The sequence below is a fragment of the Ochotona curzoniae genome, unplaced genomic scaffold, assembly GCF_017591425.1.
Source record: "Ochotona curzoniae isolate NIBS_2020 unplaced genomic scaffold, NIBS_Ocur_1.0 contig_3819, whole genome shotgun sequence".
NCBI classification, from domain to species: domain Eukaryota; kingdom Metazoa; phylum Chordata; class Mammalia; order Lagomorpha; family Ochotonidae; genus Ochotona; species Ochotona curzoniae.
In genome coordinates, this window is record NW_024466004.1 from 27990696 (window position 1) to 28013357 (window position 22662).

The following is a 22662-nucleotide window of genomic DNA, read 5'->3' on the forward strand; positions in this document are numbered from 1 at the left end:
TTAATGGGTTGAGAACTTCATATTTGAGAATCTTATTAGACATAGTCCAACCAGAAGTAATAGATGGCAGCTAGATAAATTCAGATGGAGTTGGCGAAAGTGGTAGAAACCATGAGAACAGGACATAAAGCTTGAAACCAGGCGAGACATCTAGGGTAATATTTTCATATGGAAAGTATAGGTTAAAGGACTAGGCACTGAATATCTCAAACATTTAGTATTGAAAGAGAGTCAGGGTCCCTCCGGTAATGGAAAACCAGGTAACTATTCTAAGACCAAGAAAATCAAATGATGTTTTAATTGCATAACATGTTGATAATTCTAAAGGATAAGGAATAGAAGGTGATAGAATTTTGCTGCATATGCTGAAAGATGACTGCTTTACTACTTTTCCGTAATTCATTCAGCAATGGGAAGGGTGCTATGGGAAATTTAGTGATGAGTGTGTGCTTGCTGTTATAAACTTTCAGAATCATAGGTAGCACAAAATAGAAAACCAAGGCTTGTAGGTAACAGGGTGCTGGAGAGATTTATGAGGAGGTTTATGAAGCAGAAGTTTCAAGATCTGTGTTAGGACACTGAGTCACACTTCAATGATCAGAATAGTTTTTGAAGTAACTTTGTGCTGTAATGGGTTTGATTTGATCTGTGACTAGTACATATTGAGAAAAGGCAATGGTGATGCAGTTTTCACTTATGTGCAGATACATTACTCAACCAGTCTTTTCCCCCTAAAAATGGCCTGGATTATTTCAGAATAAATTAAATTTAGAGCTTCAGTTATGCTGACCTGTAATTTATGGATGCATATATGTTTTTACTTTGTAAATATAGTTCATTTACCCCCAAAATGCAAGGCAGACGGATGGGGACTTCAGGAAGAGCCATCACGAAGAGCACCAGTGTCAGCGGAGAGATATACACACTAGAGCATAATGACGGCAGCCAGTCAGACACAGCTGTGGGTACAGTCGGTGCAGGTGGAAAGAAACGGAGATCCAGCCTGAGTGCCAAAGTGGTAGCCATAGTATCTCGGAGGAGTAGGAGTACATCGCAGCTCAGCCAAACAGGTGAGTAAAGCGAATTCAGCTTAGACATCACAAGTTTTTAATTGAGAGGCCAAAGTTGCTCCTCATGCTTTGGCTTGTAATTGGATTACAGTATGTATTTGGCTATTCTTTACTTCATTTTTCTGTCTCTGAAAATGTGCGATTGTATTCATGTATTTTGTGTGTGCAGCTTGCTTAAGGAATCATGTGTTTTATCTGTTGTCAGTTATTTTCTTATAAACCGAAACCAATAAATATGCAAGGAAATGCAAAGAAATATTAGACATCCAAATTGAGTTCCATGTGAGAAAAGCAACAGGATTCTCCTTTTCAAAATGTTCCATAATTCAACAACTTAAAATCAAAGTAATGTCTGTGTTTGTTACAGAAAAGTAGGTCAGTTGTGCAACTTGAAATATAGTCTTCAGGCTGCTATGTAATTGTATAATTGAATTGTGCTTGTTATAGTTTCAAGTAAAAACTCAGCAGTGATTTTTTTTACTTTAGAAAAATGGGTCAGTGGATTTATACAAAGAATAATGTTTTAATACAAGGTTTGTTTCAAATATTTTTGCTTATAAGTCTTAAAAGCTTTATATCCTAAAGGGATGGATATGATGTGAAGAAAATATATATATATAAATATATATATATATTTGTGATATATATCACAAATGCAGAAAGTGGCTACTTTTATAATGTAAAAGTAATAAAATTGCTAGTTAAAATTATATAATATTTGATCAAACGCATTAGATAATTCCACAGCTATGTAAACCAAGGTAAGTGAAATATTGAACCTATTTAAAATGTCAACACTCCTTTCTGCTAGTGTACCCATTGGTTCCATTTTTCTGTTCCTTAATAGCAATATTTTATTATCACAAAATTATCTTTTATCAAAAATCTTTCATAACTTCCTTTTTATAGATCACTCTGTATTCTAGAAAGTACTGTTTTCAGTTATGCATAAGTAAGACATTTTGAGCCACTCAGAAATTGAACCTGTGCATACAACTATTTATATGAACAGAGTTTTATATTATATCATGAGATTAGAATAAATCTATTTTAACTAGCATTTCTGAGATCTGTTTTATTGCCATGTCATAAATTGAGCAATTTACTGGGAAGGAAAATGGTTTGTCTTAAATTGATATTTCTTTACAGTAGGAATAGGAGACATTTTCATTTCTCTTATTTTGTTCTGATTTTTCCCCTTAGAGCAATATTCTTGGCTATTAGATGTTATTATGCTTTATGACATGGGATCTGGAGACGGTATTAATGTCCAGATTCCAAAATACTTCAATAACTATAATAAGTGGAAACATAATTTGATATTGTAGTTTCTTTTATGAAAAGTTGGAGGCTTATAAAATGGTTTATTTTCATCCTGCAACTCTCACCCTCTCTCTGCTTTGCCTGTAGATAGGGACATCTTTGTAATTCAGTAGTTGAAAGAAGTTTGTTGTAATATAAAATGCAACCATACTTTTGCATAGGAACTATTTTTGTTATATACCTCTATAAGTAATAAACTGAAATGATTATTAGAAGACGTTCATCATCTTCACTTGTTATGGTCATACATTGACTTTTAACTAATATCTAACCGTCAAATAATATCTAAATTTTCAGAGGTTCCTTATTAATAGCCTGCTTTCAAGGACTAATTTGCAAAAGTATGGGTGCAAAAAGGACATTGGATTATGAAGCTGTGAGAGAAAAGTAGTTCTATCCCAAGTGATTACACAAATCAACTTGAATTTCTTTTCTTAGGATTCAGCTTCCAAATATAATGGTGGATTTAACTAGATCGCCTCCCATGATCTTCCCAGGTGTAAATGTTATGTTCCTGTTTCTACAGCCTATTTTTATCTTTCCATTGATAGTCTAGCCTTAGATGCCATCCTTGCAGTTTTCCTAAGTGACAAATGTTGATAAATCTCAGTTATCACTCTTCAGTGCTAAGATTGATTTTCTAATTCTTATGTCTTCCACTTTTTTTCTTCCATCAATGATTATATTGTGTTTTGCCTATATATTCACTAAAACCCACTTTCATACCTAATTATTTTCATTTTTTTTTATTACTGCAACTTCTTCCTAAGACACCCAATCTGTATTTCCAGATCCTTCCCACTTCAGGAATAGTTTTTAATTATAATTTCCGACAAGAAAATTCTTCTTGGTGGCCTCATTTTAAACCAACCTGTTATTTCCACATCTCTCCATTTCAGAACATCCTTGTTAGTAATACCGCAGTGCTATCCTTGTAAACTTGTAAAGTAGTATCATCTTATAATTTTTTAAAATAAGCTCTTCTCCAGGCTCATCACTTCAGAACAACCATCTGGTACGTAACTCAATTCTAATGAGTTCTGTTACAATTTATTTTAATATTTTAATTGTGAAACAAATCCCATGATCTAGGGCAGTGAAGCATTTAGCGGGAGGGGTTGGCTCTCAAATGAACAGATAATGACAAAGTACTTTGTCATGTTATTGATGGATCCCAGATTTGTAGCAGGCAAACAGCCTTACTTCAGTAGTAAGATAAGCAGGGTATCTTAGGGAATAGAGCTAATGTGCGTATAATAAATGTTTAATTATGCTTAATGTAAAGAATTATTTTCAAGAATTCTCTCCTAGGTAGTTTCTTTGAAGCTTACCTTAAGATTCCCTGAATTAAAGATTTCCTTTCCTTAGTATAACAGATGACAGATAATTTGGAAAATATGAAACACTTATCAAGAAAATATTACTCACTTTTTTGAATCCTAGAGTTTAGCACACCATTTTCTACTTTCCTTTTTATTGCCAGAAATACACTCAAATGAGTAATCTCATTGACCCTGCTTGAAGTCTTGTAAAATTGATTTCAGCAAGATGAATAGCATAGCAAATTAAGTGTGTGTGCAATTTGTATGAGGATACTTCACACCAATTTTCATGAAAATGGAATTAATATGCTTTTTATTTCTGTGTAAATGTGTTTATTAAAGTTGTTTTCATTTAATTTGAATAGAGGAGTTCCAGGAACACAAGGGAGAACTAAAGCCAGCTCAACAACTGGGGCTGGGGCATATTGAAGGCAGGATCAAGGAGGTCTGTCCAGATTTCTCATGTGGGTAGTTAGGACCCACACACTGGAGTCCTCACCTACTGCCTGCCAGGATATGCATTAGCAGGAAACCAAAATTGAAACCACAGTGGAACTTGAAGCCACGTACTCTATTATGGGATGCAAGAGCTTTGACAATGCCTTAACTATTACACAAAATGCATGCCCCTTGAAAATTTTATTTATAGATAATATCAATTTTAAACCAAAATTATTATACTTTTTATTCATAGTGAAAATAGAATAACTTTGAACATTAAATGTACTTTCAGACCTGACACAATAGCCTATTGGCTAAATCCTCACTTTGCGTCTACCAGGATCCCATGTGGGCACCAATTTGTGTCCTGGATGTTCCACTTCCCATCAAGCTCCCTGCTTGTGGCCTGGGAAATCAGTAGAGGATGGCCCAAACTCTTGGGACCCTGCACCCAGGTGGGAAAGCTGGAAGAAGCTCCTGGCTCCTGGCTTTGAATCTGCTTAACTGTAGCCCTTGTGGCCACTCAGAAGGTTAACCAGCAGAAGGCAGATCTTTCATTTTCTCTCTGTGTCTCCTTTTCTCTGTATGTCTGCCTTTCCAATAAAATAAATAAATCTTTTTTAAAAGTCAGTATATTTTAAACTAAGAGAATGACAAGCAAGGTTTTGCTTATCTATGTGCTTCTACTAAATATCTTCAGCGAATCCAACATATAGCTAAAATCCTATTCAGAAAATAGTAGCTACATTACATTGATGAAGAAAACAGAAGTTTCTTTTTTTTTTCTTTTTGGTACAAATTTCTCATTTTATTGACCAAGTCTATTTATAACAGTTTTATTTTTTTGTTTGTTGTTGTTGTTGTTGTTGTTGATTACACCGCACTATGTGACACAGCTTTACAGGAACTGGGATTCCGCCTTCCCCTCCCCAAAACCCGCTCCCCTCTCCATGGTGGATTCTTCCATCTTGTTGCATTACCACAATTCAAATTCAGTTGAGATTCTTTCCTTGCAAGCATCTACAAAGCATAGAGTCCGGCATCTTATTGTCCAGATAAGTTCAACAGTTTCATGGGGAGACAGTCTCTGGTCTGAAGGTAGAGCCGACAGAGTATCATCCCAATCAATTAAAAGCCCCGACATTACATCAGTAACAATTTATAACGTAATGGAATTAGTTGACATGGTATTGTGTAACCAGCATGTTCAAAGAGAGAGAGAAAAAAAAAAAAAAAGAGTGCAAGTTCTGAACCACATCCTATGACTTCTACATTGACATTACAATTATTAGTTTATATACAACTGGGTTCTATACACCTTAAAACGGCTATAGATTACTATTCAGCTGTCTCATGTCTATTTTAATTTTAGTATTTAGCAGTTTATAGCATTGAAGCATGATTTTGCAGAACCTGGCTGTTTTTCGGGTAGTCTAACTCTATAACTGTAACAAGACATATGTCAACAGTTTAGGTGAACGGTTTTAGGAGGGGTGTGCAGAGAAATCTTCAATACCCTAGTGAGGAGTAACTAATCTTCGTGTCCCACCCAGTGAGTTATAAGTGCATCCCCACTGCCCATTTCCTGTTTCTAAGCTTTCCGTGCTGTTCTCCATCTATTCTAGATGGTTTTTTGTTGTTTATTTGTTTATTTGTTAGTTTGTTTTGAGGGGTTTCTGGAGCAATCCTGATGGTCATTATGAGTGAGAGGGTGGGGACCCAAAGTCAGAACCAGGCAAAAACCAGAGAAAGCTCCTCTCCCTAGTCCCGAAGGAAGTTTACTGAAAACAGAAGTTTCAAAGGGAGAAAAAAATGCCTGGGACAAGAGTATTTTGTAATCAAATCAAACCCTAGGTAAAGCTTAGGGATGAGCTATAGAATGCGTGAAAAAATATATATTCTTTGTTAAAACTTATTTATTTATTTGAAAATCAAAGCCACAGCCAGACCTAAATCAGAACATCAGGGTCCAGAGTCAGTGCCCACACAGACAGCAGCCCCTTCTGCCACACCACCCTCCAACAACCCACCTTCTGTGTTTGTTTCGTGGTGAAACTCATGTGTGTAATGTGCGTTTTTCTCTTCCTACTGTACTAGCTATGTGATATTGCCAGAGGCAATGAAGTTACAAATGAAGGCATTATTGGTGAGAGTATACAAATCTGTGAAGTTACATCCCTGAATGCACTGTTAAAATCATGATAGTAAGGATCATGAAAAATGACAAGTACTCATGTGTCTAAATGAGTAAAGTCAAGTCACATTTGGATTTCTAATCCTTTCCATACACTTTGAAGTTACCTATTTGTTTGAGTATATAGTATTTCACACATGATGATCACAGCAAAGTGGTGAACTTTTATAATTATTATTCTCATGTTGAAGTTGAAGAAACTAAAGGCACAGAGGGATGAGCTCATTTGCTCCAGGTGTCTGGTGCCAGAGCACATACTGTAACTCATTGTGATGAAAAGAAGAGCTTGGTGAAAAAATGCTTAGCAGATATATATGTGCTTACTCCATGCTGGACACCATTTCCAGCACAAGGCAAAGAGCTAGGAACAAAGGGATAAAGGAGATGCTGTCCCTGTGCTTCAGAGTAACACAAGGCAATAATGCAAAGACCAAATGCCACACATGAAGGTTACATGTAAATATTCCAGCTCAGAAAAGGGCAAATATATAAGAGTAACAGAATGTAATGTCACAGCAAAGCTTACAGTTCATGCATGAGCTTTCAAGGTCTGTGTTGAAGCAATGAGGCCTAAACACAGGAACAGACAGTTATATAAGGGAGGACTTTCCAGGGTAGGTGGGACAGTATATTGATGGTCATGACAGTAATGAGTGTTTTGTCCCCTGGAATATGTGGATTCAGTCTGCATGGATTCTACTACTATGTAACAATTATTTTAATTTTTAATTATTAAAATTATATCCTTTCTCAGGACATCTTAGGATATGTCTGAGATTAAATAATTACTATATATTCTAGACTATGATTACTGCTTAGGACTTCTGCCTTTTAGGAAAAAAAATCTGTAAGTATAAAATATATAATTGAAAGACTAAAATTACATTTCTGAGCATGAGGAAACATGCAACATTGGCAGATACTTGTGTTTTCACCATTTGGTAAAATTATCACATACTATATCATTACCAGTTGAGAGTGTTTTGTTGGATATTTTTCTGCATACTGGGAGGATTTTAGTGCTTATGTTCTGATTATGGAAAATATTGCAGAACTATTTTATGATTTTCAAACAATTAGGAAGTAGTTATGATATAATAAGAATGTACACAGGAGTCCCTTCTAGACTTCATTAATAATTGATATATCATGTTTCCAATATATTTTATCATTACTTTTTTTCTGCTTTCCAAATCATTTTCCATGAAGGCCATATTGAAGGCCCCCTAATTCCATAACTTGTTTTCTGTTGCTTCACTGGTGTCTTTTCATTCCTCTCTCCTTAAATTCCTAGATTGAGCTCCCTGATTTTTCTGTCAACTGCTACAAACACAGAATTAGAGAAACACATCCGGTACGCAGATATGCAGACCAAACTATTTGGTATAAATGCATGTTTTAATAATATGCCACATGAAGAAGGATGCACTGGAAGATCCCATTGAGTTGAAAATGATACACACTCCCTTGGAGTAAATGAATCAGAACCTGTATACTTTTAAAACACCTTTCAGTCACATTAGTTGCCTTGTACATTTTTCTGTTTATGTGGGTTGGGTGCAGAGGGTAGGACCTAGGGCTTTACAGGTTCCTACCTACTCCTGGTCTAAACACTCAGCAAAGCCTTGTTTTCTACTGCTGGTGCTTTTAGCATCATCTATTTTAAAGTTTAGGCACATAATAAATGTTTTGTTTTTCTTCCTGTTTATTTAATGACTTCATTTAAGGGTGTGTGTAGTATCTGTGTAATAGGGACTGTCACAGGCAGATGTGAGGATGCAATGCAGTGTGCATCTCTAATTCCATATCAAAGATGGACTGCCAATGAAACTGTTCAATACATCTTGAGAATAGGATGCTGGACTCTGCCATTTTTCATACCAACAATGCCAGGATACGCTTAAATAGAAGAATGAAGGTCTTTACTGTTGTAATAATATAGGAGAAATCAGTCATGGAAGAGGGGAGGAAATCCAAATCCCAGAGCCTGTGGAACCATATCATAAAATAATAATTAAACAAATAAAATTTTAAAAATAATAAAGTTGAGGCACTTACAGAAAACTGGAGTGACTGCCTCCTGGTTGCTTCTTTTTCTGCAAACCTATGAGGCAAATAGTGGTAAAGCAATTTTATGGCAAGCAGAGGATATATACTTAGAGGAAAACACAAATGCGAGAATCACCAAATTAATCCCAGCCTATGAGTATAGATTGGCTATTTGGGAAATAGGTTTATTAGAAAGTCTGTGGTCAGTCGTCAATATCATTCTAAAATACTTTGCCCACTATTTGAAAGGGAACTTTTTTTAAAGATTTTATTATTTTTATTGGAAAGGCATATATACAGAGAGGAGAGACAGAGAGGAAGATCTTCCGTCCGATGATTCACTCCCCAAGTGAGTGCAACGCCCAATACTATGCCGATCCAAAGCCAGGAGCCTCTTCCGGGTCTCCCACGCGGGTGCAGGATCCCAAAGCTTTGGGCCGTCCTCGACTGCTTTCCCGGGCCACAGGCAGGGTGCTGGAAGGGAAGCGGGGCTGCCGGGACTAGAACCAGCGCCCATATGGGATCCTGGGCGTGCAAGGCGAGGACCTTAACCACTGCGCCACTGCGCCGGGCCCGAAAGGGAATTTTTAATACAGCCGTGGAGGAACATCACCTGAGCTTCTGGAAGCTTTAAGTGGAAGCAAGAACATAATATCAGTAAAAAAGAAGTTCAGAGAAGCCACATGAGGTTGGTGTGCAATGGCAGCCTAAGGCACAGTGAGCCAGAGAAATGGAAATGAGTGAACTCGTACAGGAAAATGAATGAGCGGAAGCTGGGCTCAGACATGCAACATGCAAAATCAGGAGCAACTCATGCAAACAGAAAGAATACGCAGAGCGTGCAGGGGCAGTGACTAAAGAGGAGAAATAGAATCCCAAGGGCAGCAAGAATTTTAGTCAGGCTATTCAATTCTCTGGGAAATGTGAAGAGGCAAATAACTATGGGCCCTTGGTTATGAAGACTGAAAACTTACTCCAGACCTCAAACATGGATAGTGAGGAAGGGGTGAGGTTGCATTCTAGTACAGAATTCTCCATTACACTCTTCATTTTGCCAGGTTGCACCTCAGCTGTCTCCTCTAAGCATAATCCTGCTTCAGCCTTAGTCTCTCCCTCTCCTCTCTCTTTTATTGTAGTTGGGATGTGGCTGCTGACATGGGTGTGAGGAAATGCTATAGTTAGAGAAGCCCACGGGGTTAGAGTTAAAGAGTCTACAAGCAGGTAGAATGAGGCTTCCCCCAGTACCCCTAAAGGTTGTTGGGTGGATGGGACTGGGACAGGAAGGATGCTATGAGCCTGTCTTCAAAGCCCTTAGTGTGACAGAAAAAAAAAAAAAAAAGATCACTTGTGAGCAATTCGTTCATTCATTCTTCTGGCATTTATTAAGCATTTTTTTTGTGTGTATTTCACCCTGTAATTGAGAGACTAGTGGATTACATTTGTATTTACATGTCAGAATAAAGGAAATCTGTGCGTGTTTCCTAGATGGGATGTGATGGGAAAGAGAGATTGAAAAAAAACTGTACAAAGAACTTGGAATAATGGTGCCAATATCCAGAAAATTGAGAGCTTCATTCAAAGGCACATATTTATTCTTTGGAAAAGGGAGAATAGTTGTTTTCTCAGCAATTTTTTAAGATTATTTTATTTTATTGGAAAGTCAGATACGCAGAGAGGAGGAGAGACAGAAAGTAAGATCTTCCGTCCAATGACTCACTCCCCAAGCGACCACAAAGGCCGACGCTGAGCCAATCTGAAGCCAGGAGCCAGGGGTCTCTTCCTGGTCTCCCAGGCAGGTTCAGGGTCCCAAGGCCTTGGGCCATCCTTGACAGCCTTCCTGTGCCACAAGCAATGAGTTGGATGAGAAGCAGGGCCACCAGGATTACCCATATGGGATCCTGGTGTGGTGCATACAAGGTGAAAACTTTAGCTGCTAGGCTACCATGCCGGGCCCCAGAATTTTTTTTTTCTTAAATAAAAGGGGAATTGGTTGGAATGAAAGAATAAAGCAATGGGACTAGTGAAAATATGAAGAAGTTTGAGTCACTGTCCATTGATCTTCTCATGGCAAATGTGATAAGAGCAGATGGCAAGAATAAGGAGACATACTAAAGGACATTGTAAGAAGTTGGTAGGAATGAAGCTACTGCTGTGCAACACTGGCATCCTGGCTGATTTTTGAATATATAAACTATCAAGAAAGTAACTTTAAAAAAAACATTTATCACCCATCAAGCCTACCCACAGGTGTGCAGTTCACATTAACAGTCGCCTGTTTGTTGAGATTGTCATCCTCCACTTCTGTTCATCTTAGGTGTCTTGCCAGAGGTTCTGAGATCATCCTAAGATTCTTCGGGATCAAGTTGTCAGCAATATTTAAGACCCTGAGATTGTTTAAAATCTGCTTGGCTCTGTCTTCTTGAAATCGTTTAGAAGTTCACCTACTGTTGACTGCCACTAACTTGACTTTTTTCTGAATTCTCCTCTTGAGGGAAAATTGAATTTCTATCCTCTTGCTTCTACCTACTATTATTTCTTTCTAAGGCACTGAGTAAGTGCTTTACTGTTGTTGTTCTGAATGTTGTTCTAAAAGGCTTTTTTATTTGTGCTGGCATTTTATCTCCATGAAATTATATAATTATTACCATAAAAGAAATGAAGCAGCTCACGAGGCTGGTAGTTGAACCTAAAATTCATAGGGTTTATTATAAGATTACAGGCTAATCCCCCACTTTGTGGTGCCAGCATCTCATGTGGGCACCAGTTCGTGAGTTTGTGTCCTGATTGCTCCACTTCCCTATCTAGCTTCCTGCTTATGACCTGGGAAAAAATAATGAGGATGGTCCAAGGTCTTGGGATCTTACACCCACAAAGAAGCTCCTGGCTCCTGGCTTCAGGTCAACTCAGCTCTGGGCATCATAGCCATTTGCAGCATGAATCAGTAGATGCAAGACCTCTCTCTGTCTCTCCTCTCTGTAAATATGCCTTTTGACTAAAAATAAGTGAATATTCTTTTGAAAATTTGTTTGCAAAACATGTTTTGTAAAAAATTTTAAGTATCTGTGTCAGAAAACAAGTTGATAAGAATTATGGATTTATTATTATTATTTGATACAATTCAGTGAATGATGGGGTCTCCCTTCCCCCTTCGCCAAATTACCTCACCCTTGCCCAAGTTCCCTCCCCTATGTCGTCCCCTTCAGTCTTACAATGATTGTCTCTCATGAATTTTCTCAAGTCCATCATGCTGCCACTGGGATGTCTCCCAACAATGTAGGAGATTGTCAGTCACTTTGTTGTGAGTTCATCCTTGTGGTACATGCATGAGCACTTGTATCTCTCTGTTTCCACCTATGAACATGTAATTTCTGTTACATTTCCATGATGTATCCCCTTAAGTACAGTCCACCACAGGGAGAAGCAGCAGAAAATAAAGAAAGGGTATTGAACCTTCATCCACATGAGGCTAATGAACATATAACAAAGGTATCAATGAGGCACTAGGGTCAGATATCATGTGTTAGCTCTAATCTAAAATAATATGATGTCAAATCTAAGAATATTTTTTTAAAGATTTATTTTTATCATTTTTTTCATTGGAAAGACGGATATACAGAGAGGAGAGACAGAGAGGAAGATCTTCCATCCAATGATTCACTCCCCAAGTGAGCGCACCGGCCGATGCTATGCAGGTCCGAAGCCAGGAGCCTCTTCCGGGTCTCCCACGCGGGTGCAGGATCCCAAAGCTTTGGGCCGTCCTCAACTGCTTTCCTGGACCACAGGCAGGGAGCTGGAAGGGAAACGGGGCTGCCGGGATTAGAACCGGCGCCCGTATGGGATCCTGGGCGTGCAAGGCGAGGACCTTAACCACTGCGCCACTGCGCCGGGCCCAAATCTAAGAATATTACATGTGCATTTTACCTTATATCACTTCCTACTTACCTGACCTTTTCTAATAAGATCTTGTGATGTAATTCAAAAATCAACCATCCATAAGAGTATGATTGTATATAATCATATGAGATTTATGAGATTGTTAATGTCCCTTTAATCACTGTTATGACTTCTGTTTCAAGAATTATGGATTTCCAAGGCATATTGCTAGCTTTTCACAATGGAATCATAGGTAGATATTCAGAAAATTCTCCCCTTTCATTGTCAGAATAAAAATTATAATTGTGATGCACTCAGTTCTCAAGCAGGAGTGCTTGGGTTATCTAATTTCCCACATAAAAAAACCTTATTTTAAAATTCCAGTGTCCACAGACAATAATTATACCCAAAATAAGTTCATAATATTAAGTTCCAGTTCTTTTCTCAAAACTGAAGCAGGCCGAGCAAATTATAAATTAAGAGAGCACCTTCCTGGGGAACATATTTTGTTAATCTTGGAAAATAAATTTGTTGTGTCTGTCTTAGGACCATTTTCCCTCTTTCAACCAACCAAGTTCAAATATACTCTATAGTTTAAATATAATACTGTATGTAAAGAGTATCTTTGCTTTCACAAATATAAGTTTATAGCTATAAGGAAGGAAGGAAGGTTAGGATGGTCTCAGAATGAAGATTCTAAAGTGTTTGGTTATGATGGTGGTTTTTGGCCATGGTGGCTATTAACAGTGGAAGAGCACTGTTCAACAAACACTGTGAGCTTCCCCCCACATTTCAAAAATTCAAAGATTCTGTGAAGCAAATCTCACTTAAAAAATCTAAGTTCCTCATCTATACCACGTTTAATTGATTCTATTAACTGCACAAAGAAAACATTCTGTAGAATATAATGCTTTGTGTTCTTTGCCTCCTGAGCACAAAATAATGGTGCCAGAAATTATTCTGAAGTCTGCAAAACTATCAAGTGAATGTAAGCATGGGTTCTTTTATTTACTGTTGCTGTCTGGCTTAGGAATTCTCTACTGTTGATAGAGATTCAATTCAACTCAACTTCTCAAGAGATGCTCTAAAAAGCATTAGTATTTTCAACCATAGTAGAGCTGCTCTAGTCTTGTTCTTTTCCTTACTCAATTTTTTAGTTTTTTTTTTTTATTATTGTTGTTAACATTGTATTATGTGATACAGTTTTATAGGCACTGGGGATTCCCCCCACCCCTCCCATACCCCTCCCCCCATGGTGGATTCCTCCACCTTGTTGCATAACCACAGTTCAAGATCAGTTGAGATTCGTTCCTTGCAAACACATATCTAGCATAAAGTCCAGCGTCTTATTGTCCAGATAAGTTCAGTGGCCTCTTGGGGAGACCTTCTCTAGTCTGAAGATAGGGCTAACAGAGTAAAGATCCGGTCAGTTAAAAGCCCCAACAAAACCTCAGTATCAATATACAACATTATGGAATTAATTGACATAGTATTGGGTAAACAATATGTTAAAAATAATGCAAGTTCCATTCTTCGAAACATCTGGGTTGAGATAGTGTCAATGACAGTTTCAAAAAATAACCAACAACCAAACAAAAATTACAAGTTAAATCAAGGCAACATGATGACCCAGCAATAGCACTCCTAGGAATATATTCAAAACACCTGTCTTACGACAAACCAACATGCATCCCAAAGTTCATAGCAGCACAATCAGTAATTGCAAAAACATGGAAGCAACCGAAATGCCCATCAACAGAAGATTGGATAAGAAAGCTTTGGTTCATCTACTCCATGGAATACTACTCAGCTATTAAAAAAAAAATTTTTTTTTTAGTTTTTCTAAGGTATACAGTTCCATTTAAATTGGTTTGGTAGAAAAATATTTATTTGAATGGAATTAATTTTTATAATTAACCTGTATTTCATGATTTGGAAGAGAAAAACAGTTTAACTTCTTCAAAAATATAAAACTTGGGTAGTCAAATAATTACAGAGAATGATAATTATTTTTAACTACGAAATTAATTTTTAAACATGAGATTAATTTCTGAATGTATCACTAAATATTTGGAGGATCTAAAGATGTATTTTAAAGCAAATGAACAATTTTTAATGCATCCTCATTTAATTCAGAGTAGTTTTAAATGGAAATTTCATCATCTGATTTATTAATGTTTTTCTCATTGTTAAATGTAAGAAAGCAAAGCAGAAGATATGCAAAATCCTACGTCACCATTAATTGTGAATTCAGTATAAAAATGTTAGTATATTGTTGTCTTGCCCTTTTGTGTGTTTATTAGTATACATAATATTACTGAAATCATTAGAAATAATTACTTTGATTTATTGAGCAATGAATGCTTTCCAGCCAGTATTTTATTTACTTTGCATATGTCAGTTTCTCCACAAACATAGATTATTATTAGTATCTCAGTTTTATGGATACTATGACTAGTCTGAGACAACAATTCTTAGAAATTAGAGTTTATATTCTTAGCCATTTCAGTTTAATCCCATTTGAGAGTGTCCACATACAAAAAGATGGTACTTTTATATGGCCTTTAAAATAGCCATCACTTTATAGTATAGTATAGTATAGTATAGTATAGTATAGTATAGTATAGTATAGTATTAGTATAGTATAATTTGCCTGTCCTGGGAGAGTGATTGGTAGAAAAGGCCTGTATTTGCTAATTCTGGCCAACTTGACCTTGGAGCATTCATTGGGAAGGTATTTTTATGCAGTCTGTGTACTCATTAGTATATAAAAGGCAAAAGAAACCAATGAAGTGACTTAGGAAGGGTGGAATATAAGGCAGGAGAAAATAAAAAATGATTCAGAAAGAAAGCAACATGTTGAAGCCTTTTTGGACTTCATTTTGCAGCTGAAACATGGGATGGTAAACGGTACCCACCTCACAAGTTTGCTGCAAGGATTACATGACAAAAATTGTAAGAAAAGTTCTCAATGACAGTAATTACTACTAGTTCTAATAATTATGAGGAACCAAAAGAGGAGGTGGCGAGAACAGAAGGTGCAAAGCAGTGTCAGTGATATCATTCATGCACAGACTTTAGGGACAGGCTTAACAAGCCCATGTTTATGTCTATTCATTAGGATTGGAAAATCAGTGGAGTACAAATCTTTTGAACCCATCACTTGAGTCCAGATCAGCAGCAATCCAAGTTCAGCTGTCAGGTCCAGCTTTTAGAATCTGGTAACCTGGATGGTCCTGGTCTCAGTAGGTCACTCTGGGTAACACGCCCACTTTGTGTGCACAGTTTAAAGTTGTTTGTAGAAGTATTTTCATCACACATCGGCATATTCTCAAACACCGTGATCTCCCTGTTAACTAGGACAGGTATTAGAAAACAGTTGTCAAAGCATTTTTCTTTTATGGCTATGACTAACAATGACTTTTATGTTGTTTTAAGTGGTTGATAAAGTACAAGTGAGAATAATATTAATTACTTGGAAATATGAAATTTAATTTTGATATTTATAATTATGACTTTATTGAACTATGACCATGTCTATACATTTACATGTTTTCCAAGGCTACTGTCATGTTGGAAGCAAGAACTGACCAATAAAGTCTAACATAACACTCTCTGCTCCTTCAAAAAAGTGTTAGGACCCCCTTCTCTAGGTTCCTCTAGGCTCAGAACATACTTCCTGCAATGCAAAAGGAAACCTTGGTGACAAATGATTCTATCATTGTTGTCTACTTCTCGACTCATGTAGACATTTATGCCTTTAGCCTTTTAACGCAGTCTCTTCTTGTAGTCATTCAGGAGAATGAAGAGTTTTGCCCCCAAAGGTATAGTTCTTAAGATATTCTTCTTTAGGCCCTGCGTGATAGCCTAATGGCTAAAATCCTCTCCTTGTATGCACTAAGATCCCATATGGGCAGTGGTTCCATTCTCCATGGCCCCACTTCCCATCCAGCTCCCTGCTTATGCCCTGGGAAAGCAGTCAAAAACGTCCCAAAACCTTGGGACCCCGCACCTGTGCTGGAGACCCGGGGGAGGCTCAGGGCTCCTGGCTTCAGATGGGCGCAGCTCTGGCCATTGCAGATGCCTGGGGAATGAATCCACAGACAGAAGAACTTCCTTTATGTCTCTTCTCCTCTCTGTATATCTGACTTTCTAATAAAAATAGATCTTAAAAAAAATTGCTATTCTATTTTGCCTTAAAAACAAATCAGTGACTTAGCTGCTTAAAGTAGTGAAAGAACTTCTCCAACTGGAGCATTGTGAACCATTGTTATATTGTTGTTGTTAACATTGTTAGTATTATTATTATTATTTCTCCAGTACTTGGAACAATGTCTAGGCATACAAAAGTTTGCTCCAATGAAAGAAAAACTTTGAAGAATTTTCTGTGTTCCATCCTATTATTCCATATGTCTAGTCTGAATTCTCAGCAGTTCCCCTAAACTGTTGTTTCTAGAAACACAGAAAGGCCACAATCCTGCCTTCATCTGCGTGGAATTTAATTACAGCATAGGCCACAGGTTTTGTACAGATGTGAAACCAGTCACTAGTGTGTGATGTGAAAAATTATTGGTAGGAGATATCTGCATTTTCTTTGGTTTGAGTAAAGGGTTCTTGTTTTCCATATCTCCCATGTGTGTGCTTATGTCTTGCTCTGCTCCAGCAGGGATAACCTTCTCAGACAAACACACCTTAAAGCATGTTTTCTTGCATCATTTCAGTTGCTAATCCTTCCACCTGAGAATTTCTTTATCTGTCATTCCATTAAAACTCTTCTTTTCCTGCACGCCTTGTCAAAATTCTAACTCTCCCCCAGTATCAAAAGTAATTCTTATCTTCCATACAAAGCTAATATGGATCTCAGGTGATACTTTTTAAAGATTCCTTTATTTCATTCAGTTATGTGTAAAGGTCCTATCACAAGATGAAATTACTCAACAGTAGTGACTAAGTATATCAGGAAATTTTTGATCTCACACAAAAGTGCCTTTAACTTAGGGAAATCTGAACAAACACTAGGAGGATGGATATGAAGTTTCTCATTCAGAAAAACATGGCAATCAATTAATTGATTTTTGTTGTATCATGATCTGTTCTTAGTGGATAAATTTTAAAGGCAATTTTTCTTGTATGCTGAGTTTTTTTTCTAGGAGATAAATGCATCTTTTTTTAAGATTTATTTTATTATTTTTTATTGGAAAGGCAGATATACAGAGAGGAGAGACAGAGAGGAAGATCTTCCGTCCGATGATTCACTCCCCAAGTGAGCGCAACGGCTGATGCTATGCCGATCCAAAGCCAGGAGCCTCTTCCGGGTCTCCCACGTGGGTGCAGGGTCCCAAAGCTTTGGGCCATTCTTGACTGCTTTCCCAGGCCACAGGCAGGGAGCTGGTTGGGAAACGGGGCTGCCGGGATTAGAACCGGTGCCCATATGGGATCCTGGGCGTGCAAGGCGAGGACCTTAACCACTGCACCATCACGCCAGGCCCAATAAGTGCATCTTTTAAGATTTTTTTCAAGTACAAGTGATTTGCCTTTTACTTTTCTGCCTCCTTCTCTCTCTCTCTCTCTCTCTCTCTCTCTGTTCTTTATGTATCACTCACAATGTATATGAACACTGATTTGTATGCCCTTCTCTGGAAATTCAATCTTTTTTGCTTTCAAAATTAACCTTCCCATAGTCAAGAAGATAATTACCACTTAAGATTTAAGGCAGTAATTTAATTGCTTTTTTGGGTTTTTTTTTGTTTTGAAATTTACATTTCATTTGTTTTTTATTTTTGTTAATCTAAGGAGCACAGATTTTGTGTATTTCATAGGTACAATTCTGAAATAACGATGCCTCCCTATGTCCTTCCCTCCCATCATCATCCTTCCACCTTACTCCCCCATTAATGTTTGCTATTGCTTAGTTTCCATTTACTTGATAATCAGACGTAATGCACCACTAACCATAACAGTCAACAAGTAAAACGTAGAAGGACTACTGTTCCACAGAATATGGAAAATATTTTAACACTACAAAGTCAAAGTAACGGTTTATTATAAAACTAATGAAAGATAAAACTTTATACTTGTGAAGAATAATTTTTAATGGTTGATGAAGATATTACAGTTTTAACTGCCTTTAACACTCATTATTGTTGCGTGTTAAATGTTTGCCTGTTAATCTTAGAAAAGTACTTAAGAAATGCAAAATGCTAGGTGTTTTACAAGTCTATCTTTTATTTGGAGATAGAGAAAAAGGATCCTTGTAGGCAACAATAACTACTTGTCAAGTAAGCTACTGAATTCTTATTTGAGAAACAGGCTTCTGATGTGGGGCCAGTATATCATGATACTTGTTACAAAATAGTTTACATTGTTAAGATTCTTTTCTTGTAACTAGCAAGTGTATTACACACAGCAGTTAATCATAGTTTAAGTGAAGCTTACCAGACTTTATTTTCTAGAACTACAAGTAGATAAAAACATTCAGTATTCCAGATTCAGACCAATGCCCTAGGATGTTTACTGTACCACCCTTTTTTTGCCCATGGTATAAAATTCTAAAGCTTCTGAAAAGTAATCGAATAGTGAATATTATCCTTAGGAAGGTTTCAAATGAGAAATTTAAAGTTACTCATACTAACTAAATCAGTTTATAAAAGACGTGCAGCTTCATTAAGGCATTGCTGTTTTCTAATGTTATAATGATGTGGAAGTGTATTGGGAAATAATGAAAATCAATTCCTGTCCTTAATTGTGAAATCTTAGCACTTTGAATGTGAAACAGCAGGACAGAAACTTTGATCTTTCTACCTGCATCATGAAAACTGAAAATGGATGCAGAGCCTCTAATGAGGGAGGGTGAGTGGAAAGAAAATGTATTGATTAGAAATCCACAGGAAAGCTAAAGCCAGGAAGCAGTTCACCAGCCTCAGGTGATGCAGCCTGCTGCTAAAAATGCCAGCTCCCATTTGCACCTCCTGCTTCAGGAAACGTACCCAAGCAATTATTCAATTATTTTTAAAGACTAAGGTAGCGGGGTAGGAGGACATAGACTTTGTAAGGATTATTTACAAAGTTGTGTAGAATTCTGGATGTTTTGGAAACCTACTGAGAAGATTATGTGACTCAAGATCAGAGTAGGAGAAGTTTGCTTTCCATATAAAACTTCTCTGCCAGTTCAGTTTTTTCAGTAATGCTTAGTTTGTAATTCTGCTCTCTCATGGTTCACGTGCTTGTTTTCCTTTTCAGATTAAACACTGAAAAGCATTGTATCTTAGGAGGAAACATCCATTTGCATAAGTTGTATAATTAAAATTGTGAACATGTATACAGAGAGAAAGTGGGGAAAAAATGGAGAACTCAGTGGTTTTGATGTAGTGCTAAGTGTGTTGTTCATTAGGGTGATATGATATTTTTTCCAGAGATATTTGAGGTCAGTCTAATTAATGCCACAAGCACTAGTTTTATTTCATCCACTTTTTAAAACAAGACTTATATTTTACTTATTTGAAAGCGACAGTTGCAGAAATAAAGAGGTGGGTGAGGCAGCGAGTTGTCATCTGCTGGGTCACTCTCCAGTTAGTGTCAAGGGTTAGAGCTGAGCCAGATCAAAGTCAGTGGCTAAGAACTCCATCCAGCCCTCCAACATGGGTGGCAGAGTTTCAAGTACTCTGACCATCTTTAGCTTCAGCAAGCCGCTGGACAGGGGGTAGAGCAGCAGGACGAGAACAAGCAGTCTCCAATACGGGGATGTATGCAAGAATTTACTCAACCTGCAACACCACAATACCATGCCTCTTTTTTTCCCATTGTTTCCCTTGGCCTCTCCTAAATTTATGGGGCAAATTATGATAATGCAATGTGTGTATATAATGTGTAATGATCAACTCAAAGTAATTAGCATTTCCATCTCTAAATATTTATCATTTCTGTGTTGGGGAACCTCAAATTCCTCTGTTCCATTTCTTTATAAAAGATATAACATGGTGAACTGTAGTCACTCTGCTATGCTAAAAAATGTTGGAACTTACTTCTCCTCTACATAACTACATTTTAATATCAGCTATCCAAGTTGCCTCTGTCCCTCTATCCTCCATCACATCCAGTAACAACCTACTCTGCACTTGGCTTCCATGAAACCATCTTTAACTTCCACAATGAGAAAGAAAACATGTGTTATTTGTCTTGTTACACATAATGTGTATGTCCACCAGTTCCATTCATGTGTTGTAAATGACAGGATTTTGTGGTGAGTATTGATTTTAATTTCCAAGTGTATGTGCCTAAAGAATAGGTACCTTGGCAACAGTGCCCGAATGGAAAGTGGTCTGCAGTAAGCTCCACTCGCTGCCTTCTGATGTTGCTGATTGCTCTGGGTCTGCTCTTTGCTCTTTGTTTTGGTCATGTCCTAGATTTGCTGGCCCAGATAGCACGAGCACACATCTTTGTGCTCTGTAAATGGCTTAGTGACGTTCTTACTGCTAACGTCAGTCCTTTGTCCTGCCTCTACATTTTCTGATGGTTGTCACTCTAGGCATATCCTCCAACCAAGCCTCCCGTCAGAGCCTTGTGCTCTTTAAAACTCAGTATTTGGTTCTCTTTGTGCCTCACAAAAAAACAGAAAACATTTTCCTTGCCCTGAAGTTGTTTACAAGCTCCTTTACTAAGCAGTATATCAACAGAAAAAAAAAAAAAAAAAGCTGTGCTTTTGTAGAACTGGGCACTTTACAAGGCCCTAGGATACTCACCATCTTCAGTGCAAAATTAGTGAAAGCTTCTAAATTAAGATCCTATTCAGATTAGAAAGAGTAGGCATGCATAATCTGAAGAAAACTTATTGAAGGAAATTAAGGTTAAATTTACCTGTGTGTTCCTTGTTTCTCAAAGTTTCCATATACTTTTACATATTCTCTCTTCTAAACATTTTGTATCAGTATAGTTTTTAATTTAGAAAATCAATATTGTGAAGTAATAATAATGCAAAGAATTCCCACGTACCCTAACCATATTCCCTCCATTAATGTTCCATGTTAGTACCTTTATCACAATTAATTAACCATGCCTAGCTTCCTTTTTTTAATTTTATTTTTTAATTTATTTTTTTTTAATGATCTTACTTAGTTGGTTAAGGTACAAAGGGTCAATGGCTAAGACCATTACTTCCACACTAATATTTTTTTTCCCTGTATCTGGGGTCAGGGGAGAAACAAAGGGAAAAGCCTCACCAAACCTCCCACCCATCCCAGGTCTGCGATGTGAGGCACGCTCCAAGGGTCCTGCTCAAGCAGTTTTGATAGTTCAACATGTCTGAATTGCTGCCAATCTCACTGTTCCAATCATGATGAAAACTAATCAGAGTCCACTGGCTGACATAGTCTCTTTATGTTTGGGGTTCGGAGATCAGCACTTCAGTTGGAGGGATCTCCAAAGAAACTTCAGCTCAGATGATCCCAACCTGATTCTTGTATGAATTTGCCAGTACAAGGTCTGGCACAGTCCGTCACCCCAATCAGCTTATGCACATGCTGGTCGTTGCAATTGCTGGGTCAGTTCTATTTCCAGCCCTGTCTTCCACTTGAACCAATGGGTATTGTAGTCCAGCTCGATCCCACCCACTTCATACACGGTCCTCATGCAAACCAGTTGGAGCTGCAGCCTACTTGGGGTGACTCCCCATAACCCCACCAGGCCTACCCCCTACCCTGGTTCCCATGCATGCCAGTATGTACCGCAGGCTTGTTCAGTCTGTCCCACATCCCCTTTAGCTCTGGTACTTGTCAGTGGGCATTGAAGCCTAGCTCAACCCAACCCGTCTACTATCCAGCCCACACACATACTGACAGGTGCCTTTCTGTCTAGCCACCCCTGCCCCTCTCCTGGTTTTTGTGCTCTCCAGTGGGAGTGGTTACCCACAAGGGAGGCGCCCACTATCTCCCTAGTAGGTCACTCCAACTTCTGAATTGTGCACTCTCCAAGTGGTTCTGGCAGAATTAGCCGCCAGTGCCAGGCTCTGCCATCTGATGATGTGGCAAAATCCAACCAACCCTCACCCACTCTAATTTTTGCTTGCACCTGTCTGAACAGTCAGCCCTTCCCCTTCCCCAGTCTAGCTCACATGAGGCCCACAGGTGTTGCAGCCCTGTCTGGTCTGGTCTGGTCTGTCTCCATCCCAACTCCCTTTTGGTTTTAATTAACCCTCCTTTCTCCTTCTCACCTTTCCCATTATCTACTAATCTGCATTCACCATAGAGGCCTTTTGTTGGTTTTAATTTTAGTTACCAGATACTAGAGAGAACAAGATACCATTTGTCTTTCTATACCTGGTTTATTTCACTCAATATTTTCTTTCCACCTACTCAGAAAACAATTGAAATTAAGTCCAATTTTCAAGGGACCCAGT

The 22662-nt window shown here is 37.8% G+C and overlaps 1 protein-coding gene across 1 annotated transcript in view; it reads left to right on the forward strand.

Moving 5' to 3' along the window:
* The window catches only part of RIMS1 (regulating synaptic membrane exocytosis 1), a 446205-nt gene that overhangs the window by 375556 nt on the left and 47987 nt on the right, over positions 1-22662 (forward strand). The window contains 1 exon segment of the mRNA XM_040983625.1: positions 835-1070. Coding sequence (XP_040839559.1) covers positions 835-1070 — 236 coding nt within the window.